At 49.5% G+C, this 27,210-nt stretch overlaps 2 protein-coding genes across 2 annotated transcripts; both read right to left on the reverse strand.

Moving 5' to 3' along the window:
* Nucleotides 1–6,864: 6,864 nt before the first annotated feature.
* On the reverse strand, nt 6,865–21,572 carry Casp2 (caspase 2). Its single transcript, XM_051174667.1, has 11 exons — nt 21,422–21,572; nt 19,143–19,293; nt 18,709–18,876; nt 18,477–18,558; nt 17,787–17,881; nt 17,353–17,529; nt 14,250–14,378; nt 11,215–11,305; nt 8,240–8,389; nt 8,009–8,118; nt 6,865–7,890 (listed from the first exon to the last, which is right to left on the reverse strand). Exons 1-11 carry the CDS (start codon nt 21,493–21,495, stop codon nt 7,759–7,761), a joined length of 1,359 nt encoding a protein of 452 aa, XP_051030624.1. The 5' UTR covers nt 21,496–21,572; the 3' UTR covers nt 6,865–7,758.
* A 943-nt stretch (nt 21,573–22,515) lies between these two features.
* Nucleotides 22,516–24,189, reverse strand: Tmem139 (transmembrane protein 139). Its single transcript, XM_051174670.1, has 3 exons — nt 24,112–24,189; nt 23,385–23,646; nt 22,516–22,920 (listed from the first exon to the last, which is right to left on the reverse strand). Exons 2-3 carry the CDS (start codon nt 23,627–23,629, stop codon nt 22,521–22,523), a joined length of 645 nt encoding a protein of 214 aa, XP_051030627.1. The 5' UTR covers nt 23,630–23,646; nt 24,112–24,189; the 3' UTR covers nt 22,516–22,520.
* Between the last annotated feature and the right edge of the window lie 3,021 nt (nt 24,190–27,210).

Here is a 27,210-nt window from a genome sequence, read left to right on the forward strand (position 1 = left end):
TTTCTGCCCTCGAGCCTGGGTGCCTCCCCTGGATCTCACCCCTATCACCCTCTGGGTGGGGAATGTTGTGGGGAGGAAGCGGGGTTGACATCCTTGGGTTCTGCGGTGTCTCTCACTTCCCAGACATATGTGCTAGCCCCACCAGCAGCTCAGGTCAATAGGGAGGGACAGAGCTTCCGTCTGGAATGGGGTACCTGAGGCAGCTCTACCAGGGAAGGTTAGATAACAGGTGAGAGGAGGAAATAGTCTACGGTCATAAGGGAGGCGACAGTGGGAACCTAATAAAAAAGCGATAGAGGAGTAACCGTCTCGTTCCTACTCAATAAATTAAATTTGATGAAGGGACAAAGTACTCCATACAGCATTGTATTAATTTTTTTTTTTTTTTTTTTTTTTTTTTTTATACAGCCTTGTAGCCTTGCCTGTCCTGGAATTCATCATGTAGACCAGGCTGACCTTGAACTCACAGAGATGCAACTGCCTCTGTCTCGAGAGTACTGGGATTAAAGGCGAGCGCCACCACTGCCTGGCACATCAATTTTTAAGACAAACTAATTTTCAGGATCCACCATCCAGAGGGGTCTCTCTTAGGAAGTCCAAGTTCAGGGACTGAAGGTTTGGATGCCGAGTCTCTGGTCTGCAATGTGGTTCTGTCCTAGGCTAAATGGAATTGCTCAAAGTGGGAAGCTAGACACCACTAAGTGCCATTATTTTTAACTACGAGTCTGTGTGAATGTACCCAAGTACGGGTGGCCACGAGTTCGGAAGAGTTGGGAGATCGCAGCTGTGAGGGGCTCACCATGCACGCTGGTAGATCCTCTACAAGGGCAGAGAGTTCTCTTAACCATCGAGCCATCTCTCTGGCTTCCCTCTTTAAAAAAAAAAACAAAAATCACTGTGTGTGTGTGTGTCTGTGTGTGTGTATGTATGTGTCTATATGATTGCGTGTGTGTCTATGTGTGTGTGTCTGTGTGTGTGTATGTGTGTGTATGTGTGTGTGTCTGTGTGTATGTGTGGTTCTGTGTGTCTGTGTGTGTGTCTGTCTGTGTCTGTGTGTGTATGTATGTGTCTGTGTGATTGTGTGTGTGTATGTGTGTCTGTGTGTGTCTGTGTGTGTGTGTCTGTCTGTGTCTGTGTGTGTGTATGTGTGTCTGTCTGTGTGTATGTGTGTCTGTCTGTGTCTGTGTGTGTGTATGTGTGTCTGTCTGTGTCTGTGTGTGTATGTATGTGTCTGTGTGAGTGTATGTCTGTGTGTGTGTGTGTCTGTGTGAGTGTGTGTGTCTGTCTCTGTGTGTGAGTGTGTGTATGTGTGTCTGTGTGTGTATATGTGTCTCTATGTGTGTGTCTGTGTGTGTCTCTGTGTGTGTGTCTGTGAGTGTGTGTCTGTGTGTCTCTATGTGTGTGTGTCTGTGTGAGTGTGTGTCTCTGTGTTTGTGTGTCTGTGTGTGTCTGTTTGAGTGTGTGTATGTGTGTGTCTCTGTGTGTGTGTCTGTGTGTGTGTGTGTCTGTCTGTGTGTGTGTGTCTGTGTGTGTGTGTCTGTCTGTCTGTGTGTGTCTGTGTGAGTGTGTGTATGTGTGTCTGTGTGTGTCTCTGTGTGTGTCTGTGTGAGTGTGTGTGTGTGTCTCTATGTGTGTGTCTGTGTGTGTGTGTGTGTGTGTGTGCTGACTCTCTGCTACCACTGTGTGGACTCCTGGGCTCAAACTCAGGCCATACAGGGCTGCTGGCCCAACAGTGCCTTCTCCGGGTGTTGAACTGTCATTAACCAAAGGGAAATAAACACACTAACTGAGGTGAGACATGGCTTCACACCTGTTGGGATGGCCAACACCAAGGACGAGTGTGGCAAGCACCTGTGAGGATTCAGGGAAAAGGGAGCCCTTGGGCGCTAACAGTGGGAGGCGCTGTCATGGTCCGTATGGAAAACAGTAAGTCAGAAACAGAACTACCGCATGACTCAACAATCCTATTTATGATTATGTAGAGAAAGGGAAACAAACCGCGTCTCTCAGCGATCTGTGATCTTTTGTTCACTCTGGCATATTCACAGCAGCTCAGATTAATAAAAAACACCTCCATGTCTGTCAACAGGTGAAGGCATAAAGGAAGAGAACGCACAGGACTCAGCGGCAAAGACGCTTTCCTTTTAGAGAATGCTCAGATGTCAGACATACGCAAATACTGTGCATGCCATTTATATGCAGAGCCACAACACACACACACACACACACACACACACACACACACACACACACACAGAGTTGAAGGCCGCGGACTGAGATGGAGTGGGCTTTGGGAGCCCTGGGAAGATGCTGGTCGTGGGCACACTTGGGTTATTCAGCTGTGAGTTTCAGAGAGCTAATAAGCATGGTGGCTGCAGTTAGCAATACTGTACTGTGTACCTGAAATCTGCTAGGGGTAGGTTCCAAGTGTCCACACATGTACATACAGGTGATATGAAATGATGTTTATGAATCTGGATCTTGGGGATCATTTCACAAAGCATGCATGCTAGTACACCAGGCTGTGTACCTTCACTATGTACACCATTTCTAATAGTCAATTATATACCGGTAAAGCCGAAAACAATACGCTCTTTCTAGAATCGGCCCTGAGACTGCAAGGCTTGCAATCCATCCACAGAGATTACAGATTTGGGATGGGAGGGAGGGATAGGTTAGATGAAGACGATAGAAAACAGAGATCGATCAAGGGGTTCCTAATGAAGAACAGAGGGCTTCGGAGACAGATTTTCCCCATTTGTGGAGCTTGGCTCTCTGAAGGTTACCACTTTCTGTAGGAAACTTTCAGAAACAAAGATGTGACCACTGCTTCCAAAACATCTCTGAGCACGTTAGTGCCACTAAAACAGAGCAGTGTGGTCATGGACTGAGATCCCAGCAGGGACTCCAGATGCTCACACCCTGGCAAGCTGGTTGGGAGGAATAGGGTGCACATGAAAAGTACCAAGTACAATTGTCTAAGACCCAGATTCTCACTGCAGAAGCATCAGCATATGTAGGCCACTTGTGCTGTGTTTAAGAGTTGAAACCGCTTGTGTTCACAATTAATAGTTTAAATCCCATGAGCTGTCATTTTACAAGAGAACCAAATGTGAACGATGCCCATCCTTCATTCCAGACTCTTACTAACTCAGTGTTTAGGTTCTGCTGTGGACGGTCCCAAGTCGGGCAGTGGGTAGTCCTACAAAGGCCCTAAATTTGGAAACAATACACAAGTATTATGTATATTCTCCTAAAGTTTTGTTGTTGTTGTTTGGTTTTTTGAGATAGGGGTTTCTCTGTGTAGCCTTGGCTGTCCTGGAACTCACTCTGTAGAACAAGCAGGCCTCAAACTCACAGAGATCTGCCTGCCTCTGCTTCCCAGGTGCTGGGATTAAAAGCACCAAGCCACCACCGCGCAGCTCTTCTAAAGTTTTAGACCGTCTCCTATGGTCCACAATACTAAGATTAAACCATGTTACACAAGATAAGTAGTTGTGAGATTTGTCTTTTAGCATCTCTACCCCCAAATTTTAAGAACAGATTTTCTTTCCGGGTTATGCTCGTTTTCCAGCTCCAACCTCTGCTAGTTTGACCTCCCCAGCGCGCAGGGCAATTAACTTTGTATTACTGCAGACTAAAGTGAGGCCATGCTTAGTCAAGCATCCTATCACTGAGCTACACTCTCACCCAAAACAAACATCAGTGTGTCTGCGCTAAATGGGCAGTTCATTACAGCCCAATGAAGCACACTCAAGGGCAGATTAGACAAGGGGCCACACCCAGACCATCCGTCTGTCTTTAAGGGTGTTTCCGTTCATCTTTCAGTGTGAGGACCCAGGCAGCATGGACTCCACAGCCACCCAGTCCCTGTATTTCAGCATCGCAGCCGCAAGTTCCCCAGGGCGCAGCCCCCCCCCAGTCCTCTCCCCAGGGCGCAGCCCCCCCCCAGCACGCCTCCCTGCTCAGTCCTCTCCCCAGGGCGCAGCCCCCCCCCAGCACGCCTCCCTGCTCAGTCCTCTCCCCCCCCAGCACGCCTCCCTGCTCAGTCCTCTCCCCCCCCCAGCACGCCTCCCTGCTCAGTCCTCTCCCCAGGGCGCAGCCCCCCCCAGTCCTCTCCCCAGGGCGCAGCCCCCCCCAGCACTCCTCCCTGCTCAGTCCTCTCCCCCCCCAGCACGCCTCCCTGCTCAGTCCTCCACCCTTGGTTTTTCTCCCTGCCCTGCAGTAGGCCTTCTGGTGTAGACCAGTTCTTAACCTTTCTGTCTCCTCAAATACTGTGTTTTCCTGGCATAATCACTTTTAACCCCTACAGTGTTTTTGTTTGTTTGTTTGTTTTTAAAGACACAAACCCTTTCCTTCCTTTTAAGGGAAAACAGACAGATCCTTTTCTTTTAGCCAGTGTCTCAGCATCGTTAGAGGCAGCACTGGGATAAAGTCAGAGCTAGGTGATTTTGGAGGACATGCTCTCAAGCCTATCTTTCTTTCTGGGTAGCTCAAAGTCTGAGCCTTACTGTGTCTCCTGGGGAAAAACAGGGGGCAGTGACCCCCTTATGGGACTCCAGGGAAGCAGTCTCCCGCCGGGTGCTCTAGTGTCTTCCCCCACCTTTGGGTCCCTCCCTCCCCTCCTTCCTTTCCGCTTGGAGGAAACAGGATGGGGAGGCAGCAGAGGCCGGCCCCCACCTCAGGCGGGGATAATTTTAGAAGAGAATCCCCTGGCAGAGGTAAAAGTGCTGTGAAATCCAACCTGACTCCCTTATTCAAGGGCAGGCCGGCAGGAAGGGCATCGACTCCATCCAGTTCAGGCAGGCACTGCTCCATACCTCTCCAAGAGGCCACACCACTTTGTCTGCTATCTTGCAAATGGGTAGCTATGCCCACTTACTGTAGCCCCTTTCTCCAGCTTCACGGTTTCCCGTGGCACTCCGGCCAGGCTCCCTGCTCCTAGGCTCCTTTGCTCCCAATGCCCTCCCTGGCTGCAGACGCCTCTGCCATCCCTCAGCAGCAGCTCGACTCTGCAATGCTCCAACAGAACTTCCTGCTTCTCACAAACCTCTCTAGCCACAACTCAAACGCCTACCTTTCCATGAATGCACACCAACCTGAAGCCTAATGCTCACATCTTTTTATGGCCAACCTAGAATTTGCTAAATATTTCTACTTTGATAAGTCTTTAATCTGGGACAAATGAAAGATGGGACTCCAGTACCCTCCCCACGAATACCTCCTCTTTTTATCTCTACCAGTTATTTCAGCCTCCACTGCATAACCAAGTAAGCCACAAGTACTCATCTGAGGGTTATGCCAATGAAGACAGCCCCACATCCGGTCACACTGAAAGACAGAGACAGTAAAGATACAGGGGACTTCAGATAGGCACGCATTTCAGGGGAAGAAGCGATGCAGTGTGAGGGAATAAGGAAGTGGAATAGGAAAGCTCCCAAAGACCGAGCATCTACAAAAACAGACACCAGACACGCATCAGTAATAAGTATAACGTTTATTTGGCACCTGATGGCAATACAAAATCTTGGCAGTGGGAAGTGTGAAGATTCTACCACTGAGATATATGCATCCTATACTGACCCAAAGGCAGAATTTGGCAGCAAATCTTCAAACCACCTGGTTCACACAACAAACATTATTCGAGCACCTCAACTACCATAGGCCTCAAATACGCTGGGCACCATGGAGATGGGAAGGAAGCTGTCTCACACGTGACAAGTCTTTAAACACAAAAACAAATCAGTGGGTAAAAACAAAACACCTGAAAAACCCAAACAAGTGCAAACAATAATTAAACTCTATGCTGTAAGAACAATTTAGAAATCGCTAAAAGGTAGGATTTAATCTGTTAGCTGCTTGCCTCCCCCCCCCCCCTTTTTTTCTTTTTTTTTACAAGAAACATTCACTGAAGCCCTAATAAGTGCCAGCCAGGTACTGGGAACACAGTAAGAAAGAAACACGGTCTCTGCTGTCTGGGAGCTTTCTGCTTAGCAGGGAAGGCATCGAGAAGCGAGACAACCAAATGTGCCCTTACAAACTGCGGTAAGCTCGCGAAGGGATGCAGTCGGGAGAGGTTCAGCAGAGGGTGGTGGCCACATGGTGGGGAGGCCTCCACTAGACTCAGCCATCAGACACTGTCCTAGAGCAGAGCTCAGGACACCTGCGACACCTCGCGCGCGCGAGAGAGAGAGAGAGAGAGAGAGAGAGAGAGAGAGAGAGAGAGAGAGAGAGAGAGAGAGCGCGCGCGCCTGGAACACCGCGAGAAATCACCACTTACTGAGATGCAAGGAAAGTAAGAGCCACATCTTGTAAACTGGGGTAAGGATTTGAATTTCAGATGAGGTGTAACGGGAAGCTGGTGTTCTAAGCAGGGGAGTGACATCATCTGATATTTTAACAACTGAAACTACTGTTAATGTGGAAAATAAAGAGGAAGAGAGGCAAAAATGGAAATGCAAAGGTTTTAAAGAATAATAAAGTTTTGCTGGACTGTGATGCCACACACCTTTAATCCCAGCACTCGGGAGGCAGAGACAGGAAGGTCGCCATGAGTTCAAGGCCAGCCTGGTCTACTGATCTACAGAGCTAGTTCCAGGACAGGCTCCAAAGCCACACAGAGAAACCCTGTCTCGAAAACAAGCAAACAAATAATAATGAAGCTTCATAAAGGCAGAAACAAGTGCTTCTAGGTTAGTGGAATATCAGGTATGGTGCTACCCTCACTAACACAGAGAAAAACAGTGTGTGGGGGGTGGTGGAATGACTCAAAAAACTGAAGGAACAAGATACACAACAGTACACCTTCAGTGGCCAGAAGACCCTGCAAGGAGGACCTCACAGTGAATAGGGGCAAAGTGGGGGGGGGGGGGAGGATCAGGGCAAAGCAAGGAACTTTCTGGAGGCCAGAGAGGAAGTACAGTAACTGCTCAGCAGAAATCACAGTAAGGCAGGAGACATCCTGGTGACAGGGGACAGTCTGAGACTCGGCTCGTTCACCTGTCACTGCGTTTTTATATTGAAATGCCCTACAAGGCTCACTTCAGTGACAATTCAAAGGGAATGTCTACAGCTTCCAGTGTCACGTCACAGGGACCTCAGGCTCTGCTCAGAGGCTGCTGTGCAGAGCACAGAGGAGCCGAAGTCAGCCCTGCCCCTCCGGCCTGCCCTCTGCACACAGAGGTGCACACAGGAATGTCCGCTTAAGTAGCAGTGCCCAATCCTCACTGCCTCATCAAGACAGATGGACACACCTACAGTAAATTGGGACAGCTTCCTGATACTCTGGGACAACTGAGGTTGTAGACATGGAAAAAAAAAAAAAAAAAAAAAAAAAAAGAGATAGGAGATGATCTCTGAGATCCCTTAACTGACGTAACAAAGGCAATGAGCAAAGAACCCCTAAAAGCCCTGGGAACAGAAATGTCAAACATTAGGAAACCCATATGCCCTCACTCCACAATAATACTGTGTTCACAACGGCATTTTCCAGGCTCTTCGGCTATAGCCAAAATGCTTCTGGCAACAAATCCATTCAGAGGGGCTGTACAGGGAGAGACCGCCACACCAGAGGAGCTATCTTTAAGTCTCATACCCAAAGATGGAGATGGCCAACAGGAAATAAGCCTGGGAGAATCTCATATCCCTGAGGGGGTAGAAAGGGGAAAAGAAAAACTCATCCGGAAGCAAAGGCTCCCTGTGCCCGCAGCGGTCCAGTGGCCTCCAAAGCAGGACAGCGGACAGCGGACCGCGGTGGCGTCACGTGGGCGGGTGTCCTGGGAACAGGTACAGCTGCCGGCACAATGTACTACAGTACTCAGACATCTCCTTGCATCGGTGGAACTCTGTGCCAGGGGCGTAGCCTTCACGCTCCTTGATAAGGGCATTCACCTGGGGGTGCAGAGCCAACGGTCCACGTCTCAGACCACGTGTGCGCCCGCGATACGGACCGACCGGAAGGGAGGGAGACACACGGCTGGGCAGTGGCGGTCGGCCGGCACTGACTTACCTTCACCAACATGTCAGCCACGTGCATGTCGCAAGCTCTTTCAGAGAAAACCTGGGTGAGTGCTTCGACGTACCAGGATCCCCGCTTGGTGTTCCGCATGGCGGCAGTGCCTACAGCCAGGGGTGGGGGGGGTCATGGGCAGTCTTCACTAGGGCGGGCTTCCATGGCCTCCTCTACCCTCCCCTCGGCAGAGGCCACCCAAGGCTGCATCCACACTGCTTCTCAGGTTACCTTTCAGGCAAGCGTAGCCACATATCATGTCTGAGCGAGTAGGTAGTCTCATCTTCATTAATTCCTCTTGGCCAGCGTCCCTCTCCTCACATCCAGGGGACTGTGGGTGAGTCTTTCCATCCTGCTGGTCGACCCCTCGATCTGTCTCGTCTGTGAAAAGACCAACAGAAGACAAAAGATGTTACTTTCTCCCAGCTTTCACAGATCTCTTATAGGTACACCCAAATTCCCTATAATCTCGACTGAAGAGCCCTGTCCAGCCGCTGCTCCAACCTATGGCTAATGAATTAAAAGAATAAATTAAATGAAAAAAAAAAAGCGCATTACTGTCTAAACGAGAACTCACGGCTCAGGGGTAACTTCTAAAGGCTAGGCACATGCACCGATACAGGTCAAATCTCATCCTGCGTAAGGGTCAAAGTGCAGTCATCACGTTAGCTTGCTCAGTAATGTACCAAAATAACTTTAAAAAAAAAAAAAAAAAAAAAAAAAGAACCTCTAATACTAAGTGTGATCAGAGGTTTCTGAGGTGGTTTCATACTTCTAAAACTTCTCCTACTCGTTAAGTTTATAAGACAAATTATAGCAGGCGGCCAAGACTTAAGAGAAGTTCAAAAAAGGACGAAGTTAAAATGAAGAGAAATACTGAGTATTTTCTCCTACAAAATGGACAAATAACAACAGGTCGCTGCTGATTTAGGGCAGGTGCCATGGCTGTAGAGTGACGGTACACAGATCAACACAGCAGCTACAGTGTGCCCTTTCATAGGACTTCCTGTGTGAGAGTCAAGCCTCCCAAGATTCTAAAGAGAACCAACTGATGCTCAGAGAACTTTGGGGAAAGCTCTCTGACTCACAAATAAAATCTTTACGCAGTGTGCATGCCCCAGGCACTGTTTTCTACTAAGATCTAAAATCTGGGGAGGACACACGTAGCTAAAAACAAAGGACAACAAAACCAAGGAGCCCAGACCAGACCCATGCCCTTAGCAAGCTCACCCTCTGGTCTGGGAGTCAATCTCTATATTATGGGAAGATTGGCAAGTTCAAACTTTCAAAGAAGCATCAGCTTTGGGTCACACTCAATGGACTGGATTTTAGATATGGACCGAACAGGCACAGCAGATTCAAATCACTCCAGGAAAGAGGCAATTCCTCCATGCAGTTCCAGCACCACATGTATCTCTGAGGTGGGAAGGAGGTGACGCTAATGTTTTATTTCATTGTTCTCCCTCTTAAGCAGTCTAGGACGGGCTAAGAATGTCCTTTAAGGGATGGAGAGTCTGCCTTCTGTCTTTTGAGTTTCAAGCTTATCATTCAATACACATTATCATCTTTTCTTCACAGTTGATTTCTATTATCATTGCAAATTTTAGACATGAATTCCATCTCAATTTCTTGCCTGTTAAGTGCTACTGTGTATGAAACAGTGCTCTGAGCTTACGAGAACATCCGTTAATGAAAAAACGCTTGCCTTTACATGTTCTTTGTCTCAGTACAGTTCCCTGCCATGCCAACTTTCCTGGAGAAATGGGCCATACTATTCCACAGTTAAACTCCCCAAAGTGTTACTTTTTGAAGCTCAGGACCTCAGCTATGACTAAAGGTTTGTAATTAGCTACAGCAACAGCCTGTGATCGGCCACAGGTCACGACACTGCTTACACAGGCGCTGAGCTTTTGAGATCTGAGCACCATGACTATGTTACATAATGGGGGACGCGGTGGCATGCCGCAAAAACATGGAATAAATCTTACAGTCTTTGCTTATCATGCTGGGCCATCTCTTTCTCTCTGAGAGAGTCACTCCACACCTGTGTGGAAGCATGTATTCAGTCTCTACCCATAATTACCTCTTCAAGCTAACCTCGGATAAAATAACGTTGTTAGTGTGCGCTGCGCTCCACGCACGCAGCTGCTACTGCACAAATTCCACCCTTGCGTGAGAACCAGCCTTAAGCTGCTTCACGTACACTTGCTTTAATTTCTTGTAATCCACGTACCACTTAAGCATACTCAGATATTTCTCTGCTTCTGTGATGTCACCTAGTCACACTGCAGGACCGTAAAATGCAATCTGTGGAACCACAAAGGGAAACATATTTGCATCCTGTAAACCATAACATACATAAAATGTAAGGCCTCTGAGGATGCTGACCACGTTCTATCCGCCACAGCGGGCTTTCTCTCCAGGTTTGCCATGAGCCAGGTACAAGCCAGGAAAGCACTCAGGTGCGAGGTCATTAATCGTCTCAGCAGCTTAAGCAGCTTTTATACAAGACTGTCCAGTTTATAGGGAGGAAATGGAGGGAAGTGCAGTAACTTCTTACTTCACATAGTTATTAGGCAGCACACGCACAGTCTGATTCCAAATTTAGACTCTTAATTACGACTGCTTTCCTCTAGATGAGAAGGAGCCCTGTGTCTTCCGAGCCACGTTACACAGGCCTGGCTCTTAAAGGGGTAGAAGAGACCGCATGCAAGAAAAGGAAGGGTAGAAGCAGCAGCTCAGCAGAGTCCGGGCAGGCATGGGCTCTGTACTCTTCTCCTGCATGCTCCAAGAACGGGAAAGAAAGGCAGCAGGTGTGTGGGAGCGTGAAAACGGCAGACAGAAAATGGAAAAGGCGAGAGGAAGATTTGGAGGAGACAAGCAGAAACCCTGGACTGGAATGAGAACAAAAAGAAACGTACATTGCAGTTAATAAGCAGAGAAGTCCGGTTCTCGGGAGAAAGTGGTCCCTGAGATCGGGGTGTGGGGTGTCGAGCTGGGAGGGCTGAGAGCCAAGGGCTGCCGAGCCCCAGCACGCCCCATGCATTGGGGGACACTTACAGAGCAAGACAGGCGGTGACAGCAGTGAACAGAAGGAGGGTGCCCCAGGGGTCCAATAGCACCTGAGAGGAGCAAACAGGACAGTGAGGGCTGGTGGAGGCTGCCCAGGAGCCACCACCCGGACGCTGGCTCGCCAGGGCACTCACCTCCACGGCACGCTTGGATGAAGAACATTTTCGGCTTGTTCTGCAGACTTGGACAGTTAGCATTGTCAAAGAGTCGAAAAACCTCCTGGAGCTACCAGAGCAAATGAGGAGAAGGGGGGTTAGGCAGCTGTGAGACCTCTTGTGCAGCACACACAAATGCGCCATCCTCTGACAGGCGGGTGGCGGCGACCTCGTCAACGTGACTAGGCTTACAACCCTTTAGGAGACGCACTGCCGTGTGCCTATGAGGGCACTGAATTTCCACACAGAATTAACTGCACAAGAAAGACGTCAGGCCCAGGCTGGAAGAAGGGGACGGGGCAGACGAAGCCAGATAATGCCAGCGTCTCTTCTCCTATGCCGCACAATCTGCCCAAACACAGGCAGGAGAGAGTTGGCTTCCCGGCCACGGTGGGGTACCCGCTCAAACGGGGAGCCAACATCTACTCCTCTCTTAAGTTGCTTCCTAAGTATTTGCTCTCAGCCCAAGAAAACTAACAGTGAAATGTGGTGCCGACACTGGGGTCAGTCAGTGATAACCCTTCCCACACGGGTCGTAGGCCTTTAGAGCTAATTTGTTGGAGGAATGTGAAGCTACAGGCTAGAAAGACCTAGCATGGTATAAGCAGGGTCTCACGGGACATTTTAGTGGGAGTTGGAGAGATCAAAGTGTCAAGAGAAATACAGACACAGGCTGGACCCGAGATCAAAACACAACGAGGAAGGGCTCAGGGAGAGCTCAGCCTGTGCTCTGCTGTGTTGAGGGATATGCGTACAGTCTGTCCATACCCTGAAAACTTGAGGTTGGATGTACAATAATGGACTAATTTGTTTAGCAGTGCATATTTTTAGCGTAACATTCAAGCTGTGTGTCATGGCTATTGCTCAATAAATTTACCCACATTTATAGTGTATAACATACAGATATAAAAATGCAGTTCTATCAAGAAAGGCTCTTGAGTTTGGTTAAAGTTAAGGACAGGGTCGGGGTTCTTTATTTTTTTTTTTTTTTTTTTACCAGAAAACCCCAGACTCCCAGTGTCAAAGGTCCTCAAGGTCAACAGAATTCAGCAGACACCATGGGAGAGTCTTATTAGAGCCATTAAAGCAAACTCTGTATTGGACAGTAGTAGCAAAGGTGCCTGGACGGGGGGGGGGGGGGGGTGTGTGTAAAAAAATCCCAACCAAGAGAGTTCCAATGTGGAGGGCACAAACTCTCACAAAGGAGAGTACCTGAAAAAACAATCCTTAGGTGCACCCTCTGGATAGGCTACCCAGGACAGTCTTCCAAGGTTCAGCTAAAGCAGCACAGGGTGCTGTAGGTATGGCTCAAGAGGGCCAGGCCACATCTCCAGCTGGCAGGAAGGTGAGGTGTTAACACGGACCCTTACGCGGGGTACCAGAAGAACCACCGCGGCTGGGCAGCGGGCAGCCTCAGCAGGGCTGGGTACCCGTATGGATCTCCTGAGTGGATGAAAATTAAGGTGAAGTTGTAAATGGAACCCATGTAACAGGGAAACCAGAAGCATGTAGCTTTTTGCTAAGGAACGCTGCTGCCCCAAGAGACGCAGGCCTCCGAGAGCCCATATAAGGCACACGCTAGAGCTGGAAGAACAGTTCATCACATCAGTGGGAGCAAAAGATGCACTAAGGAACCAAAGATGCTGGCCATGGAGCTTCGGGATTGGGTATCCACTCGGGCGGGGTTCGGGCTTGTTTTCATCCACTTTCCTTATTACGACCCCATTTCTTTTATTTTGGGAACAGAAATGGTTTTACTCTGCCACTTTGTTTGTTTGTAATTTTACCCCCATCCCATAATACTGTAAGCTTATCCTGTTGACCAGTGTTGGAGCAGTTAAATCACAGGGACCCCTGAAGATGTCTTTCTCACCATGAGATGAATGCCCAGTGAATCTTAGGAGAACCGGGGACAGATTATGGCTTAAAAGTGACATGCCTGGATTCTAATGACAGGACTTAGAATCATCAAGAACAGTTTTTTTTTTCCTTTTAAAAATTGATTATTTTTATTTATGTGTATGCCTGCCTACACTAGTTTATATGCAACACGTGCTTGCAGATTTCCACACAAGGTACAGGTACTGGGTATTCTGGAATTGGAGTGACAAGCTGTTGAACTGCCTGACGTGGTACTGGGAAAGAGTCCTCTAACGTGGCAGGAAGTACGCCCAACTGCTGAGTTATCTCTAGGCCCTAGAATCCAGTTACTTAAACAACTTCATATGAGGCCTACATGTGGGGGCCGTGGAAAGATTTAGCGGAAGGTTTCTGCATGAACAATGGCCGACAATTCATTCAAAATCAAACGCATAACGAAGGTGAGGTGCTTCTGTTAGTGCTCACTGTTCTATTACGTGACGTCACTGGAGCCTCGGTTGTGAACACGTAACATAGGCGCCTTGCGCTGCCTGTGGCAGCAAAGCTGCCTGAGACGCCTAGCGTGGATCCTTACAGTGTCTTCACTGGACATTTTACAAAGTTTTCTCTTTAGAGAAGCCTACGGTCTAATTGTAGAAAATGGACTTTTAATATTTTTCTACCAGCACTCTTCGGCACAGACATACAAGACTGTATTCTAACAATATGGACTATACTGTTAGACTGCTGATGGATTGAGTTTCATAAAAGATTATTACATGAATTTTGGATAGGGACAGCTTTTCCAACGATTTCTGGAATAGCCCAAAACACACACCTGACATGTTATACTACGTATTCTTAGCACTGGTGATTATAAAATATAAACATTAATCAACTCTGAAAACCACTGAAGATGTTCTCTGTCTGGCAGTATTAAATACTTAGCTGATGTGGTTTAACAAAGTGCCCTATGACCCCCACTGCCATGAAGGACGGAATCCCTTCAAACTGTCAGCCAAAATAAACGTTCCCCTTAAGAAGCTTCTTATCAGGTATTTGGTCACAGCAAGGGAGAAGTAGCTAACCAGATGGACAGGCAGGAGGCAGAATGGACCATTTTCAATGCTCAGCGCCCACACCATCACACCCACCTGAAGCAGTTTTCCATCCACACCATAGATGCCGCCTTCCACGCCATGTGAGAGGAGCGCCACTACGCAGGAGTCTGTGACGCGGTGTGCAGGCAACTGCGCAAAATCCCGAAGCTTCTCTTGCATTTGCTAGAAGACAGAGAAAGAAGCATCCGTTAGTGTCCACTGCAGTCAGCATCAACACAGATGATAACCTCTGGCTTGTTTGAAAGACACCGCCCCTACCTAAGATAAAAGCGTCTTCCTACACATTCCTGTGATCACTGATAAGGTGCAGACACTCTGAAAGGCTAAAGAAAACTATGCACTCACATGACTTCAGACATCAAACTCTGAATATGGAGTCACAGGCTCACTGAAATTGTTAAGAATTCCCACATTAAAGTGAGTTACTAAAGAAGCTACATGGTGTGTGTGGGGTTAGCTCGTAAGTAGGATGCTTGCCATTAAAATCTGAGGTCTAGAGCTTACATCCCAGAACATTAGTAATACAGGGTGGCCATAGGGCTTGCGTGTAATTTTAACACCTGGAAGGCAGACAGGGAGAATTTCTAGAGGAAGCTGCTACTCTGGGTTCAACTGAGAACTTGCTTCAACAAAGCAGAAAGTGATGAAATGCTCCTGACATCAATCCTAGGGGACGGAGACACGCGCACGCACACACATACACAGTCACACACACACCTAAACATATGTGAACACAAACACACACGTCAAACAAACAGGTCAGCTCATCTCATTACTACACGAAGGAAACACTAGGAAGTCGAGTCTGCTCCTAGGCAGAGCAGTCACAGCACATAGCCTCACACTTCCGCCCCCACACTCTTCAGAGAGCGGCTTGCTGGCTCACAGTTTGGAGCTTCTAAAGGAGTTGGTTTCCCAAAGCAGCGACCGCAGCAGCACTCAGAACTTGTCACAACGTGAAAGAAATGGTTTGCATCAACCCTCCCACTGACTCTGGTATTGCAAAGTTTAAGGATCCCTAATCAAAGCCAAGCATGGTGGTACAGGCCTTTAATCTGACCAGCACTCCCGAGGCAGAGGCAGGCGGATCCCTGTGCCAGCCTGATTTACAGAGTGAGTTCTAGGACAGGCTGGGCTGTTAACACAAACACCATTTCCAAAAACAAACAAAACCAAACGGCAAGAGAGCTGTTCATCTTCTGCTTGGGAATACTTGGGGTTTTCGTTCGTTCTTTCTTTCTTTCTTTTTAAAGGCAGGGCCTTATTACGTAGCGCAAGCTAACCCTGAACTCACCACTCAGCCCACTATGGCTTTGAGCTCTCACTCTTCCTGCCTCGGTGGTCTCCTGAGCTACTGCGGGGACCACAAGCACTCATTATCACACCTGGCCGATTTGCATACTTCTGCTTGCATACACTGTAATCTAGCTGGGGATGGTAAGAACAGATTTGGTGAGAAAGCAGAGATTTTTCTGCACAAGCAGAAGCAAGCCATGACATGGCATGTTTATAAAATACACAATTTCTCAAAAATGAGTTAACGGCAGTGCTCTACAGAGTCCCTCTACATCTGTCCCTGAATTCAGTACCACATTGTGTGTGTGTGCGCATGCGTGTGTGTGTGCGTGTGTGTGCACGTGCGTGTGTTCTAACAGCCCTCAAAGTACAAAGTTCCTCAAAATTTAGCTTCACTGAAACCTAAGTGACAGAAAAACTTTGGAATGAAAATTCAGGACACTCTGACTCTGCCTTAGACACAGTCTAAAAAGTATATAGTTCGTGGACTGATAAAGTCCACTGTATTAAACTCGACTGTATTAGTCACACAGCACTGGAGCTTTTATCGCTATCTGCAATCCACTACCAAACACACTATTTAGAAAACCACGACAGAATAGTTTCCTGGAGAATTATAAGGAACAGACAGACCGTACATGCCCTTTGAAAACAAACACAGCATAAATCTGGCAGGTGGCCTTCCAATTCCCTCAAAAGTAACTGAGGCGGATAAGCTAGCTTCCTACCTCAGCGCCCTCGATGGTAGAAAGAGTTGTTCCAGCTATGGCTTGTGTCTTTCCTGGTGCAGGGGATAAAATTCAGGGCTTTGCATATGCTAGGCAATCGCTCTGACCACTAGGCCGAACCAAGAATGGAGCTATTTTAAATGGGCAGTTATGGACAAGCTGGCTCGAGCACCATGTCAAGAAGAGCATGGACCACCTACCCATGAAACTGGCCACGCCCAAAGCGTAGCAAACAATTCTTCTCACAGAAGTGCTATGGCCAAGGTGACCACAACAAACTTTCAAAACAAAACCAGGATCCCCTACCTCAAGAGGCCAAAGATAATTTTTTTTTTTAAAGACAGGGTCTCACATAGCCTAGGTTGCCCTTCAACTTACTATATAAAGGTTGGTCTTAAACTTTAACCCCTGATTCTCCTGCCTCACCATGGCTGGAATTTTAAATTATACCTCTGATGAACACAAAAACCCAAAGACCAAGTTTAAGAACATGCTATTATGGAACAAAAACAGTTTAGAAAAACACACAGATGGGTTATTATCAATTTCAAAATAGAAACTGTGAAAGCAGAAACTTCACCAGTGAAGCTCAGAAACCAGTCAAAATGCTTATGACACGTGAAAACTGCCCAGGAGCAACCTACCCTAAAACGATACAACCCTGACTTAATCAGAGTGTCACTAAATAGAGTTTGCATATATTCTTCTACTCACAAGAACTGAGTATGCCAGAAGCAATGGTTTAAACAATAATTGGGATCTCAAGTAATGATAGCAACCGTGAAGTAAATGCCCGTGTAGCCCGATTTATAAATATCCCTTCAGAGTTTGTTTGGAAGGGTCTCCGTGTCTCCTCACTTCCTGAGTGACTGACTGGGAGTCAAGTTTCTGAACACATAAATGAGGGAAGCCATCCCTGGACTAAGGAACTCCGTGAAAGCTCAGCAACCCCGAGACAGCAATGTTCAGGCGACTGGCTTCCCTGCTTTTCACTAGACTGCAGCGCAACAGACACCCAGGGGACACAAGCGGGGAGCAGGCGCCCGGCCCCGGAGCGCAGCCCCCCCCCCCCTCCGATGATGTTCCATGCCGGCCTGTCCAGCTGTAGGTACCTGTGCAGTCTGGTCATGTAGGACGTGGACATTATAGCCCAGAAGCTTGAAGAGGGTGACTAGAGTGCTGTGGTCCACATCCCCTCCAGAGCGGAATTCCAGGTCTTTCTCTCCGGTGAAGTGCACATTACTCAACACCAGGGCCAGGCCGCGAGGCCGAGACTGCAACTTGTAGGCCTAGGAGGAGGAGCTAGGTCAGCTGGACCATGAGCTTCTTCACGACAGGTAACGTGGGTACCCTACTCGGTCAAGCATTTCAAAACACACCCCAGACAACAACCCTCACCTCCCCACGTCTAACCTCCGCTGTTGATTTTTCACCACCCCAGGTAAAAAGAAACCACAGCAAGCATGAGAAGACACGCAAAGCAGGCTCAGAGGACAGGAAAAGTCTGTCACTCCCCACTTCTCTCGCTGCAAGCACGCAAACTCACCAGCTGGTAGTGCGCCTGGTAAAACTCAGGAGTGCACGGCTTCACCTGAAGGCAGGGAGGCCCGTCACCATTGTCCAAGGAGTGTTCCATAGTGCCTGTGGTAGGAAACAATGCAGAAAGCTAGCACACATTTCAACACTGTTCACTGTAACCCAACAGCGCATCATTTTAGCTGCAGGCAGTCCTCTCAACTGAGGGTGCAATGGACACTGTCCTTCGTCCTCCTGCACGTAAGCCCCGTGCTGGCACAGACCCGGTTGGCTTATGCTGCTCTTCACTGGGCCCCACATGTGGCTTCATGCAGTACATACTCAACTCGATGAATGATGCAAAGGGCTTCTAAGACAAGCCTGGCCTTAACACCTCAATATGGACGGGGAGCCCTGAGTGTAGTGGCCTCTTCTTGTTTAGCTTTCAAGAGAAGACAACTCAAATCTTACACAAGAAGTCATAGTTCCCCATCTAAATAAACTGCACAAAAAGCCAATTATTTTGAAGAATGGCACCTGTGACGCAGGGAAACGCATTCAACCTAACCCTTCTAACCTGGCCTGGTAACCTGTCAACAGTTCACAATGAACTAACTGTTCCTATCATGGAACACACCCCACCTTCAGGGAAAAGCCAGACACCATTCAGAAAGCAGGTAAGTCAGTGGGGGGGGGGTCCTTTCGTCCCACACATTCTCACCTGTGCACAGGCGGAGCTGCTTGTGAGGGGGGCAGGTCTCACACACCGAGAAAGGGAGACTTGTGTCATAGTCACAGCTCAACTGTAAGAAAGCAAGACTCACCGTCAAAGACCTCAGAAAGACGGATCTGTCCAAACCAAACACAATCAACCTCCTCTCTCCCGGTGGCCTCTGCTCCCCACCCTTTCTGGTCAAACTAGCCCATGCCAGCGTATATTTCTAGGGTCTTACCGGTGGGAGTTCATGCTGAATGTCAGAGAGGGTCGTGAGCAGTAAGTCTTCTAGGTGACTTTGCCTGGTCTCTCGAAGGGCCTCACAAAAGGCATCGAAAGCCTGGGGTCCCCTCTTGGGCAGCAGGTTGAGGAGCTCCACATTCTGGCTGAAACTGCCCCCTTTGGCCTAGGGCACAGAAACATAACGTTCAATTGCATTTGCTTGTCTGCTTATGAATGCTATTTTTTCCACACCAGCTTTCTGAGTATCGTTCTCATTCATCTCGGGAATCGCTGCTTTACAGGGTGAGTATGCACGGGTGAGGGTCCCTGTCAAACTCCCACAGATGAGAAGGGCTTTCCACCTCTTCAGCCAGGGAGCACAGGGTTCAAAGGTTTCCTCCGCCCCACCCCTAAGGCCGGTTTGGCTTATTGCCCCTCCTGCACAGATACCTGGATGAGCTCCCTCATTTCCAAAGTGATGATGTCCTTTTCCAGGAGATGCTCTAGCAGCTCACTGAGCAGCAGCTGCTTGGCCAGGGCCACTCTGTTCTTTTTCAACGTTTCCTGATGGTCAGGATGCATACCGCACACCGCCAGGATCCTACGGAGAGGCAGAGGAAGGGGCTGTTAGGCGTGAGACACACAAGGGAGGAGCATCGGGTAAGAAGGACAAAACGGACTCGGGAGCAAGACGAGGCGTTCTTTGTTAAATCCCTTTAAATCAAATGTACTAAGAGTAACATACTGACCCTAAGCAAAGAAGGTACAAGTCTCTATCGAAAGTTTACACCGGACTATTTGACTTAAGGATATGGCTAGGAGAGGAAATCTCGGTCAAGTTAATATAAAGACGCACGAATGTATTCAAGGTAAGAAACACTCCTCTGACAAAGTTTAGGAAACATGACATACCTTTTTCTTAGAAAACTAACCTAAGTCAAAAACGATCTTAGACAGGAATCAGGTATAAAATGTAAAGCCAAAAGGCATACTGTTTATACACATTCTCACACACACTCACACACACACACACACACACACACACACACTCTTTTCTCCCTCCCTCTCTCTAGGCCACTCACATAAGTTATACCAAAAATATTCTACAACTCCATGATAAACCAATACTAAAAGCTATGGGTGAGTGGAGATTGACAAAGCCACGGGAGATGGACACCAATGACAAATACAAAGTAACTTGTAGTCGCAAGGAAAGTGCAATCAGTGGTTAAATTATCTGGTGACTTAGTTTACCAGCAATAGCTGTATTTGTGTCCCTAGGTTTACTCACAAAAAAAAAAAAAAAATCCCACTTCCAATATATGTCCTCAATGTGCCCAATGAATGTAAACTGAGACCTCCAGTTTGTTTTGGATGAGACGATGCTCAGGGCCTGATGGCAGGCGATATAACAGGTTCAGTTTATACAACAAAACAGATTTTTTAGATGCATCGTGATTCAAAGGGGGTAAGAAATACAGGGGAACAGATAAGCATCTTCAGTGAGTGAAATGCCAGCACTGGCTGAATGTCCCCAGCTTAAAGACTCCTTGAGCTAGATAGAGGTCTACTGTTAGATGGAAAAAACAGAGTCCCGGGAAATTGGGTCAGCAACAGGTACTGAGGCACAGTAAGGATTTAGAACGTCTCTGCTTCCTCAAAATTCACTAGAACCTGCTACAGCCAACATCTACATGAATCTCAAACTTCACTTAAGATTCATCTTACAAGACAACAGAGTAATTAATGGGGCTAAATATGAAATCTGGTGAAAACAAAATCAATTCTGCAGCCGTTGGCCGGGTATATCCTTGGGTACATAATCAGCAGAGTTCTCAGTTCATCGGGAACATTCATTTCTTAAAAAGCTTGTCTTCCCCTTAGCTTCCACACTATGCCCTGTCCAGGTCCACGCACAGCTCAACACACACTGGTTTCCTTCAGAGGTCACTTGACCTGTCCCCCCACCACCCGGGTAGGTAGCCTTTAAATGTTGACAGCGCACTAGGGCGCCCCTACAAGGAGAAGAGGAAAAAAAGCCTCTTCCCTGGGCAATCCCATCCACAGGCCTTCACCCTCCCAAGTCCCAGGCTGGCTGTCACCGGTTTTCATCTGGAGCACCGCCCACTCCGCACACCTGCTACCCTTCATCTTAAACTCCGAGCAGAGGCTTAAACGTGAACTTTGCACAAAGTTCCCAATCACCTGGGGTTTTAGGAAAGCCGCGGAAAAGAGGATGGGCGGGGACCCCGGGGGGGGCGGGAAAGAAAGACAGGACGCAGGAAGGATTCTAACGTTTTGATTCCGTGTGTCCCCCCCCCCCGAAGTTAATCGTTGCAGATCTGCACGGGACGCGTCACAGCGCGTCCTGCCGAGCCACACCTGCACCGAAACTGTCTCGGGGGGCGAAGGCACAGAACCACCCAGCCCTCGCGAAGCATCCGGGGCCCCTACACCCGTGCGGACCTCTGTGCCCGGCTGCCACCCCCTGCACGGGAAGCAGCGCGGGCCACGTTACAAAGCGCCGCAGGCCGCGCGGCGAGGTCTGCAGAAGGCCTGGCTGGCTCCGGGGGCTCAGGTGCTCGGGCTGCACGGAGAGGAAAGCTCCGAGCATCTTTGCACAGACGGCGCGGGCGCGGCCGGGCCCCACTGCCCCGCGCGCGCCGCACAAAGGGAGGCCCGGCCGGCCGAGCCGCTCGCCCGGCCCCGCCCGGCCCCGCCGTCCTCACCTGCTCCTCCTGTCGGCCGCCATCAGCCCCTTCCTGTGCAGAGCGGGCTGCGACCTCCCGCTCGGCGCCGCCATTGCCAGCTTTTCCCGGGCTGCACGCGCACCACCCACAACACAAACAAGCGCCAGGCCGCGCCGGCCCCCGCATCCCTCCCTCCCTCCCTCCCTCCCCGGCCCCCGCCTCCCTCTCCGCGCCTGCGCGCGGCCCCGCCCCGCCCCCACGCGGGGACGTGCGCAGGCGCATACTGCTCTCCCGGAGAGGGAGGGGCCCGCACCACCCAATGGGCGGCGAGGAGGCGCTGGGAGACACGGGAAGGGGCGGGGAGAAGAGCGGGGCTCCGCCCACCTCGGGGTCTGATTGGCCGGCGGTTCCCGCGGAAACCGCAGCCTCCTCCCTGCCCCGCCTGCAGTAGCTCGGAGCCGACCGGAGCGGAGGAGCCGCGCGGCTCTCCCTCCCTCCCTTTGTTCGCCTCCGCCCTTCCTCTTCCAAGGCCCGGGCTGCACGGGAAACGGGAGACGCTAGGAGGCGCTCTTCTCCGAGGTCTCCCGTTGCGCCCGCGTTTACAGTTCTCGCTCTTACCTACCACTTGTCCCAAGGCAAGGTTACGGAGTCGTGGGCGTTGCCTTGGTTTGCATTGAAAACAGGAGGCACCGGGGTTAGGATTGGACTCGAGTCATTTTTTTTTTTTTGGTATTTTTTATGTTTTTACTAGCATCCTGTTCTTGTGCAAACGACGCAGCTCCCCTCGCCCTTTAGAATCTCTCATTACCCTGGTAGGGAATACCCTGCCAGGAGCACTCCGAGGTGCTACTGCTCCAGATTCCCGCTTGCAGCTTGCATCCTCCACCTCACTCCGCAAATGCTGGGGGTCATCGGGTAGGCTCCAGAATCTTTCCAGAAGAATCCAGCCGGGCCACCCCTATATATCTCGATTGGGAAGGCCTTGTCATGCATGTCCTGACTCCCCCGCTGGTTTGAAGGCCCCATTTGTGATGTCCCGGGCCAAAAAAAAAAAAAAAAAAACCAGTTCCCGATAAAGTGGGCGTTAGGAAATGCTGAGCCATTGAGTGCAGAGATGCTAGGTTCTGAGAGCATTCGCTTAGGGGAGTATCCGTTTATCTTCATAGAAAACATTGTCATCGTCAGGGTAAGCAAAAGAGATTTCGTAGGCAGGGGGTGGAGTAGCGGGCTCCGATTTCGAGGCCACTCTCAAGCTTTGCAGATCAGGAGCAGTGGATACAACTCGTGGCCCCCTAAGTCGGAGAGCTCTTCCAGGGTTCCCTCTGCGAGACATCGTCCCCTCTGAGCCCACACGCCTTTTCAGGCTTCCCGGGCTGGGCCTCTCTAGCTGGCTAGGCGGTGGCCCCTCCACGCCTGGGGCTGTTACCACGCTGCTGTAAGGGGGTGGTTGCTCCAGCTCTTGGAGGGGGTGCTGTGATTGCGAACCCATCACCACCACAGCCTGTTCATACGTTGGCACCTCAAAAGCTTCGTTGTCCCTGTGGGAGGAGAAACATGGTCATTAGCGGATTATGGTCATTAGCCTGCCTGAAAGAAGTTTTTTTTTTTTCTTTCTGTCCCACTCTTGCAAATGACCCCTCTATTATCTGCTGACTGTTGCTCTTAATAATACCAGTGACAGAGGAAAGCAGAATCTCTAGGCTTAAGAAACAAAGGGCATAGAGGGAATGGCCCTTATTGCACTACCCTTTAAGGCAGTGGCTCTCAACATGTGGGTGGGGTCATGACCCCTTTGGGGGGGCCCTCATCGGATATCCTGAAGACTAGGTATATACGTTATGACATGTTATGTTCATAACAGTAGCAGAATTACAAAGCAGCAAGGGAATAATTTTGTGGTTGCGGGTCACCACGACATGAGGCACTGTATTAAAGGGCAGGGCAGGGTACATTAGGAAGTTTGAGAACCACCGGCCTGAGGGCATCTTCCCTGCTAACTCACCTTGCATTGCCCGAGGCCTCTGGATTCTCAGTCTGCCCTGAGCTCTGTATTGACTGGAGAACCCGGTCCACCACACAGGACAGGAGGCAGGCAAAAAAGCAGAAGCCAGCCAAGCAGAGGAAAAAATAAGCGACAGGGGCGACGTTGGGCTGTATGACCAGTAAAGCCAGCCCCAGGAGAAGCGAGGCGCTGCTCAGGAAGAGAAACGGCTGCTTGAGTTTCCCCCACAACCGCCTTGGCACCATGGTCCCTCTCGGGGCACCTGCAGAAACGCACGCAAGTTGTGTGTTAGCCAGCCATCAGCACCACAGCACTGTGCAAGACCCCAGAGTAAAAACACTATGCTCCCGGTTTACAGTCTGAAGCAAGTGGTCTTCAGGGCCTCTGGGGCTCCATCATTCTCTCTCGGTTCCTGGTGTGGAGAGCTGGGGACCTAGTTCAGCTGGGACCCTCAGCCTCACATGAATTTCTACGCCATGGCACACACTGCCCTGCCTGCATCCCTTGCTTCTTTCTCTCTTCCCTGCGGGCCCCCTTCGAGCTCCCAAGTACGCTGTGCAGGATCCGGGGCCTCAGTGCACACAGGCATCTCTGGAATCCAGGCGATGGGTCACAGCCTTTCCCCTTTTTCTCTTCTGGTCAGACCTCTACCCTCCTCCTCCCACTCGGAGCCCCCCCCCCCCCCAGGATGGCCCTGCTGGAAAGAGGGAGAGGGCTCATCACTTACCTGTCCGCCTGGCTTTTGCTGTCCGCCACAGCTAGGTCAACCCATGCCCCTGATGGAGCAGAATGTGATCGCACACACAAGGCCACAGGCACACCAGCCAACTAAGTGAGAAAGAATCTTAGAGAGGCCCAGGGCAACTACCAGAAGTCCGAAGGACTTTCTAAACCCCACGTAGTCCGGGCCCAGCCCCTTTCCCCAAGTCATTAAGCTCTGATTTCAAGTTTCCTGTCAGCACAGAGGCTGGCAGGTGCGGAGGGAAGGGGACGCCTTTTCTCTGGCAAAAACGCAAACAGTCAATCTCAAGGCAGCTCCCAGCAGGCAAAGTCCCTGCCAGTTTCCTGGGTTCGGTGTAGCAAGAACTCGCAGACCCTCTCTGCCCACACCAGCCCGACTCCTGCGCCTGCGCCCCGCCCCTTCGGGAGGCCCCGGGAGCTCTGGCTCACCTGTCTCCTGGGGATGCAGAAAACCAGTCGCAGACCTGGAACCCAGGGGCAGAAGGCGGAGCCCACTTGCCCCACCCTGTCTTTTGCCCCACCCTTCCTTCAAGCCTAGTTTCCACCCGGTTCTGACCTGGTCTGTTACTGCACCGCCTTAACTTCAACTTCACTGGCCCCCACTCTCCCTACCTCCTCTCAGTGGCCTTTGTACTTAGGACTGGAATCGGAATTAGTCCACCCCCCCCCAAAGCATCTTGGGCGCTGACCACAATCCTAAGTACACATACCTTCTGATTTGTTTTGTACTTGTCTTTCCTGATTGACTGGAGCAGAGACAGTGGCGTGTTTACAATGCTGGGTGCAGAGAGAGCCATGGTCTAAGTGGGTGTGGCGCCTCCGGCCTCCGCTACTGTGTCTGTGGGTTCTCTGTCCAGGGGAGAGGTGTGTGCTCTGGTTTCCCAGCTCAGTGAACCGGCTCCTTGCAACCCCCACTCCTAGATGGAAAGCCTGCTTTGCAGCCTGTGCGCATATAACCACGCCCTTCCTTCCTCTGCTCCAGCTTTTGCCTGGTTGTATAGTATTTTCTGTTTCTCTACGGTTCTGCTTTGAGTTTCTCAAGAGAAGCGATTCTTTTCAGTCTTCCTCGAACCCCTGAAAGTAAGTGGGTCCTTGACATCGGGTAGCTTCACGTGGTTGATTGAGGTACACACTCCAGTGTTCTAGTTGTGGGTCTGGCTGTGAGAAGCAGGGAGGGAGGGAGGTGGCTGGGCCTTGGTGTGTTTCGGAGTCAGAATAGAGTGGACTCTGTTCCTTCGCTGAATTAGCAATGGACAAACCCGTGAGAGACGGGAACACAGATATAATCCAGGGCCTCCAAGAAGAGCTGTGTGGGGGCCCTAGACACTGTGTGTGTGTGTGGGAGAAAGAGAGAGAGAGAGAGAGAGAGAGAGAGAGAGAGAGAGAGAGAGAGAGAGAATATAAATCTGACAAAGACCATATCTGAGTAGTGTATGTGGGTGGTGGTGGGACTTCTGTCCCGGCTTGCTCTGGAGGAAAGGAGGGGGCTGGAAAGGCTGTAGTGCCTTTGCCAGGGGTAGCTCTAAACAAAGTAGGACAGGGGACAGGGAGGGAGAACTGCTTGTTTGTACGGCTCATGGGGGAAAGAATAGCTGGGACCCAGGATCAAACCCTCAGTTAATGCTTCACCAGAAGGAAGTCGGTGAGGAGTCCTTGGTATGCATTTTCCTAAGGTGTGAGTTTGGGGAGGGAGAGGAATGGGGTTAGAGGAAACGGGCCTGAGGGTGTGGGTAGGAGTGCCTGCAGCTTGAGGTCTGTGCTCCTGATGGGAGGGAGAGCTGGGACCTTTATACCTTAAGGCTCCTGGTTGCCAGAGGAGGCTATCGCCCTGAGACCTGATAACTCTGATGAGTGCTAGGCGGAAGTCACAGGGTCTGCGCTGTCTGCAGTCTGTAATTTGAAATCAATTGCATTACAATGAAGATTAGTAACTATATCGGTACCGTGTAAAAGTTTTATAATTCTAGGCTGTTCACAAAAACAGACCACGCTCTGGGTCATGCTAGTGTACCTTGATTGCTTTGCAGCTTTAAAAAGTTTTTAGAAATTAGGAGGCATATGTTTCACTACCTGATAAAGCCTTTACTAGAGTAATCTCTGTTTAGGGCTCAAACTCAGGGCCTTCCACAGATTTAACAAACCCTCTGGACTCTATATTCTCAGTCCCGTTTCATTTCCAAAATCTATGAGACATTTTATTGAATGGATATCCCGCTAACATACCATTCTGAAGTTTTACTCGATAACAGCCAGCTGTTTTCTTCACTTTTATCATTGGAAAATATGCTAGAGGAGATAGATAGCAAGGAGGCCAGAGCAGGGGAGAAGGAGCAGTTAATGGGGTCCGGTGCAGTGACTAATTCTAGTTTTAGACGACGGTGATGACTTGTGCACTACTCAGTGCCCTAAACATCTTTTTTTTTTTTTTAACGAACTATTTATTAAAAAGTTTCAACTTGCCATCAGAACATAAGTACAAAACTGTAATTAGTTTTAAAGGACAAATTGGAGGTAAAGACTATTTAGTATAATCAGAAATATTTAAGCACAAGTGCGCCAAACCATTTATTGAACGGGGAGGGCTTTGCATACATCACCCACCAAGAGACAGCTAAGGAAGACTGAGGGTAAGCACCTTTGTGAGCTGGGGTCCTGCTGTGTTCCGGATCTCTTCCTTTGTGCCCTGAACATCTTACATGCACTTCCTCCTCCTTTTTATGGATTGAATGAGGAATTCTGAGAGGCAAAAATCTGTTGTAAATTTTTATTGAGAGACATTAGAAAGTTCTTATTGCCCTGAATACAAATGGCCAAAGTGTTCTCTAAGGTTTTGCTTCCCCTTTGTCTCTTGTCAGCTTGGTATCTGCATTACTTTTCTGTGATGAGATGGTGGCTAAGGAAAGTTAAGGGAGGAAAGATTTGTTTTGACTAAGGGTTGGAGGGTACCAGGCCAGAGGAAGGAGAATGCTGGTGTTCATCTGGCTTTCTGCTTATCCTTCCCGTTTTTTATTCTGCCTGGAACTCCAGCTCATGTGAGGGACTGTGTACAGCCAAGGCAAGTATCCCTTCTCACTTAATCCTCTCT

The sequence above is a fragment of the Phodopus roborovskii genome, unplaced genomic scaffold, assembly GCF_943737965.1.
Source record: "Phodopus roborovskii unplaced genomic scaffold, PHOROB, whole genome shotgun sequence".
Taxonomy (NCBI): Eukaryota; Metazoa; Chordata; class Mammalia; order Rodentia; family Cricetidae; genus Phodopus; species Phodopus roborovskii.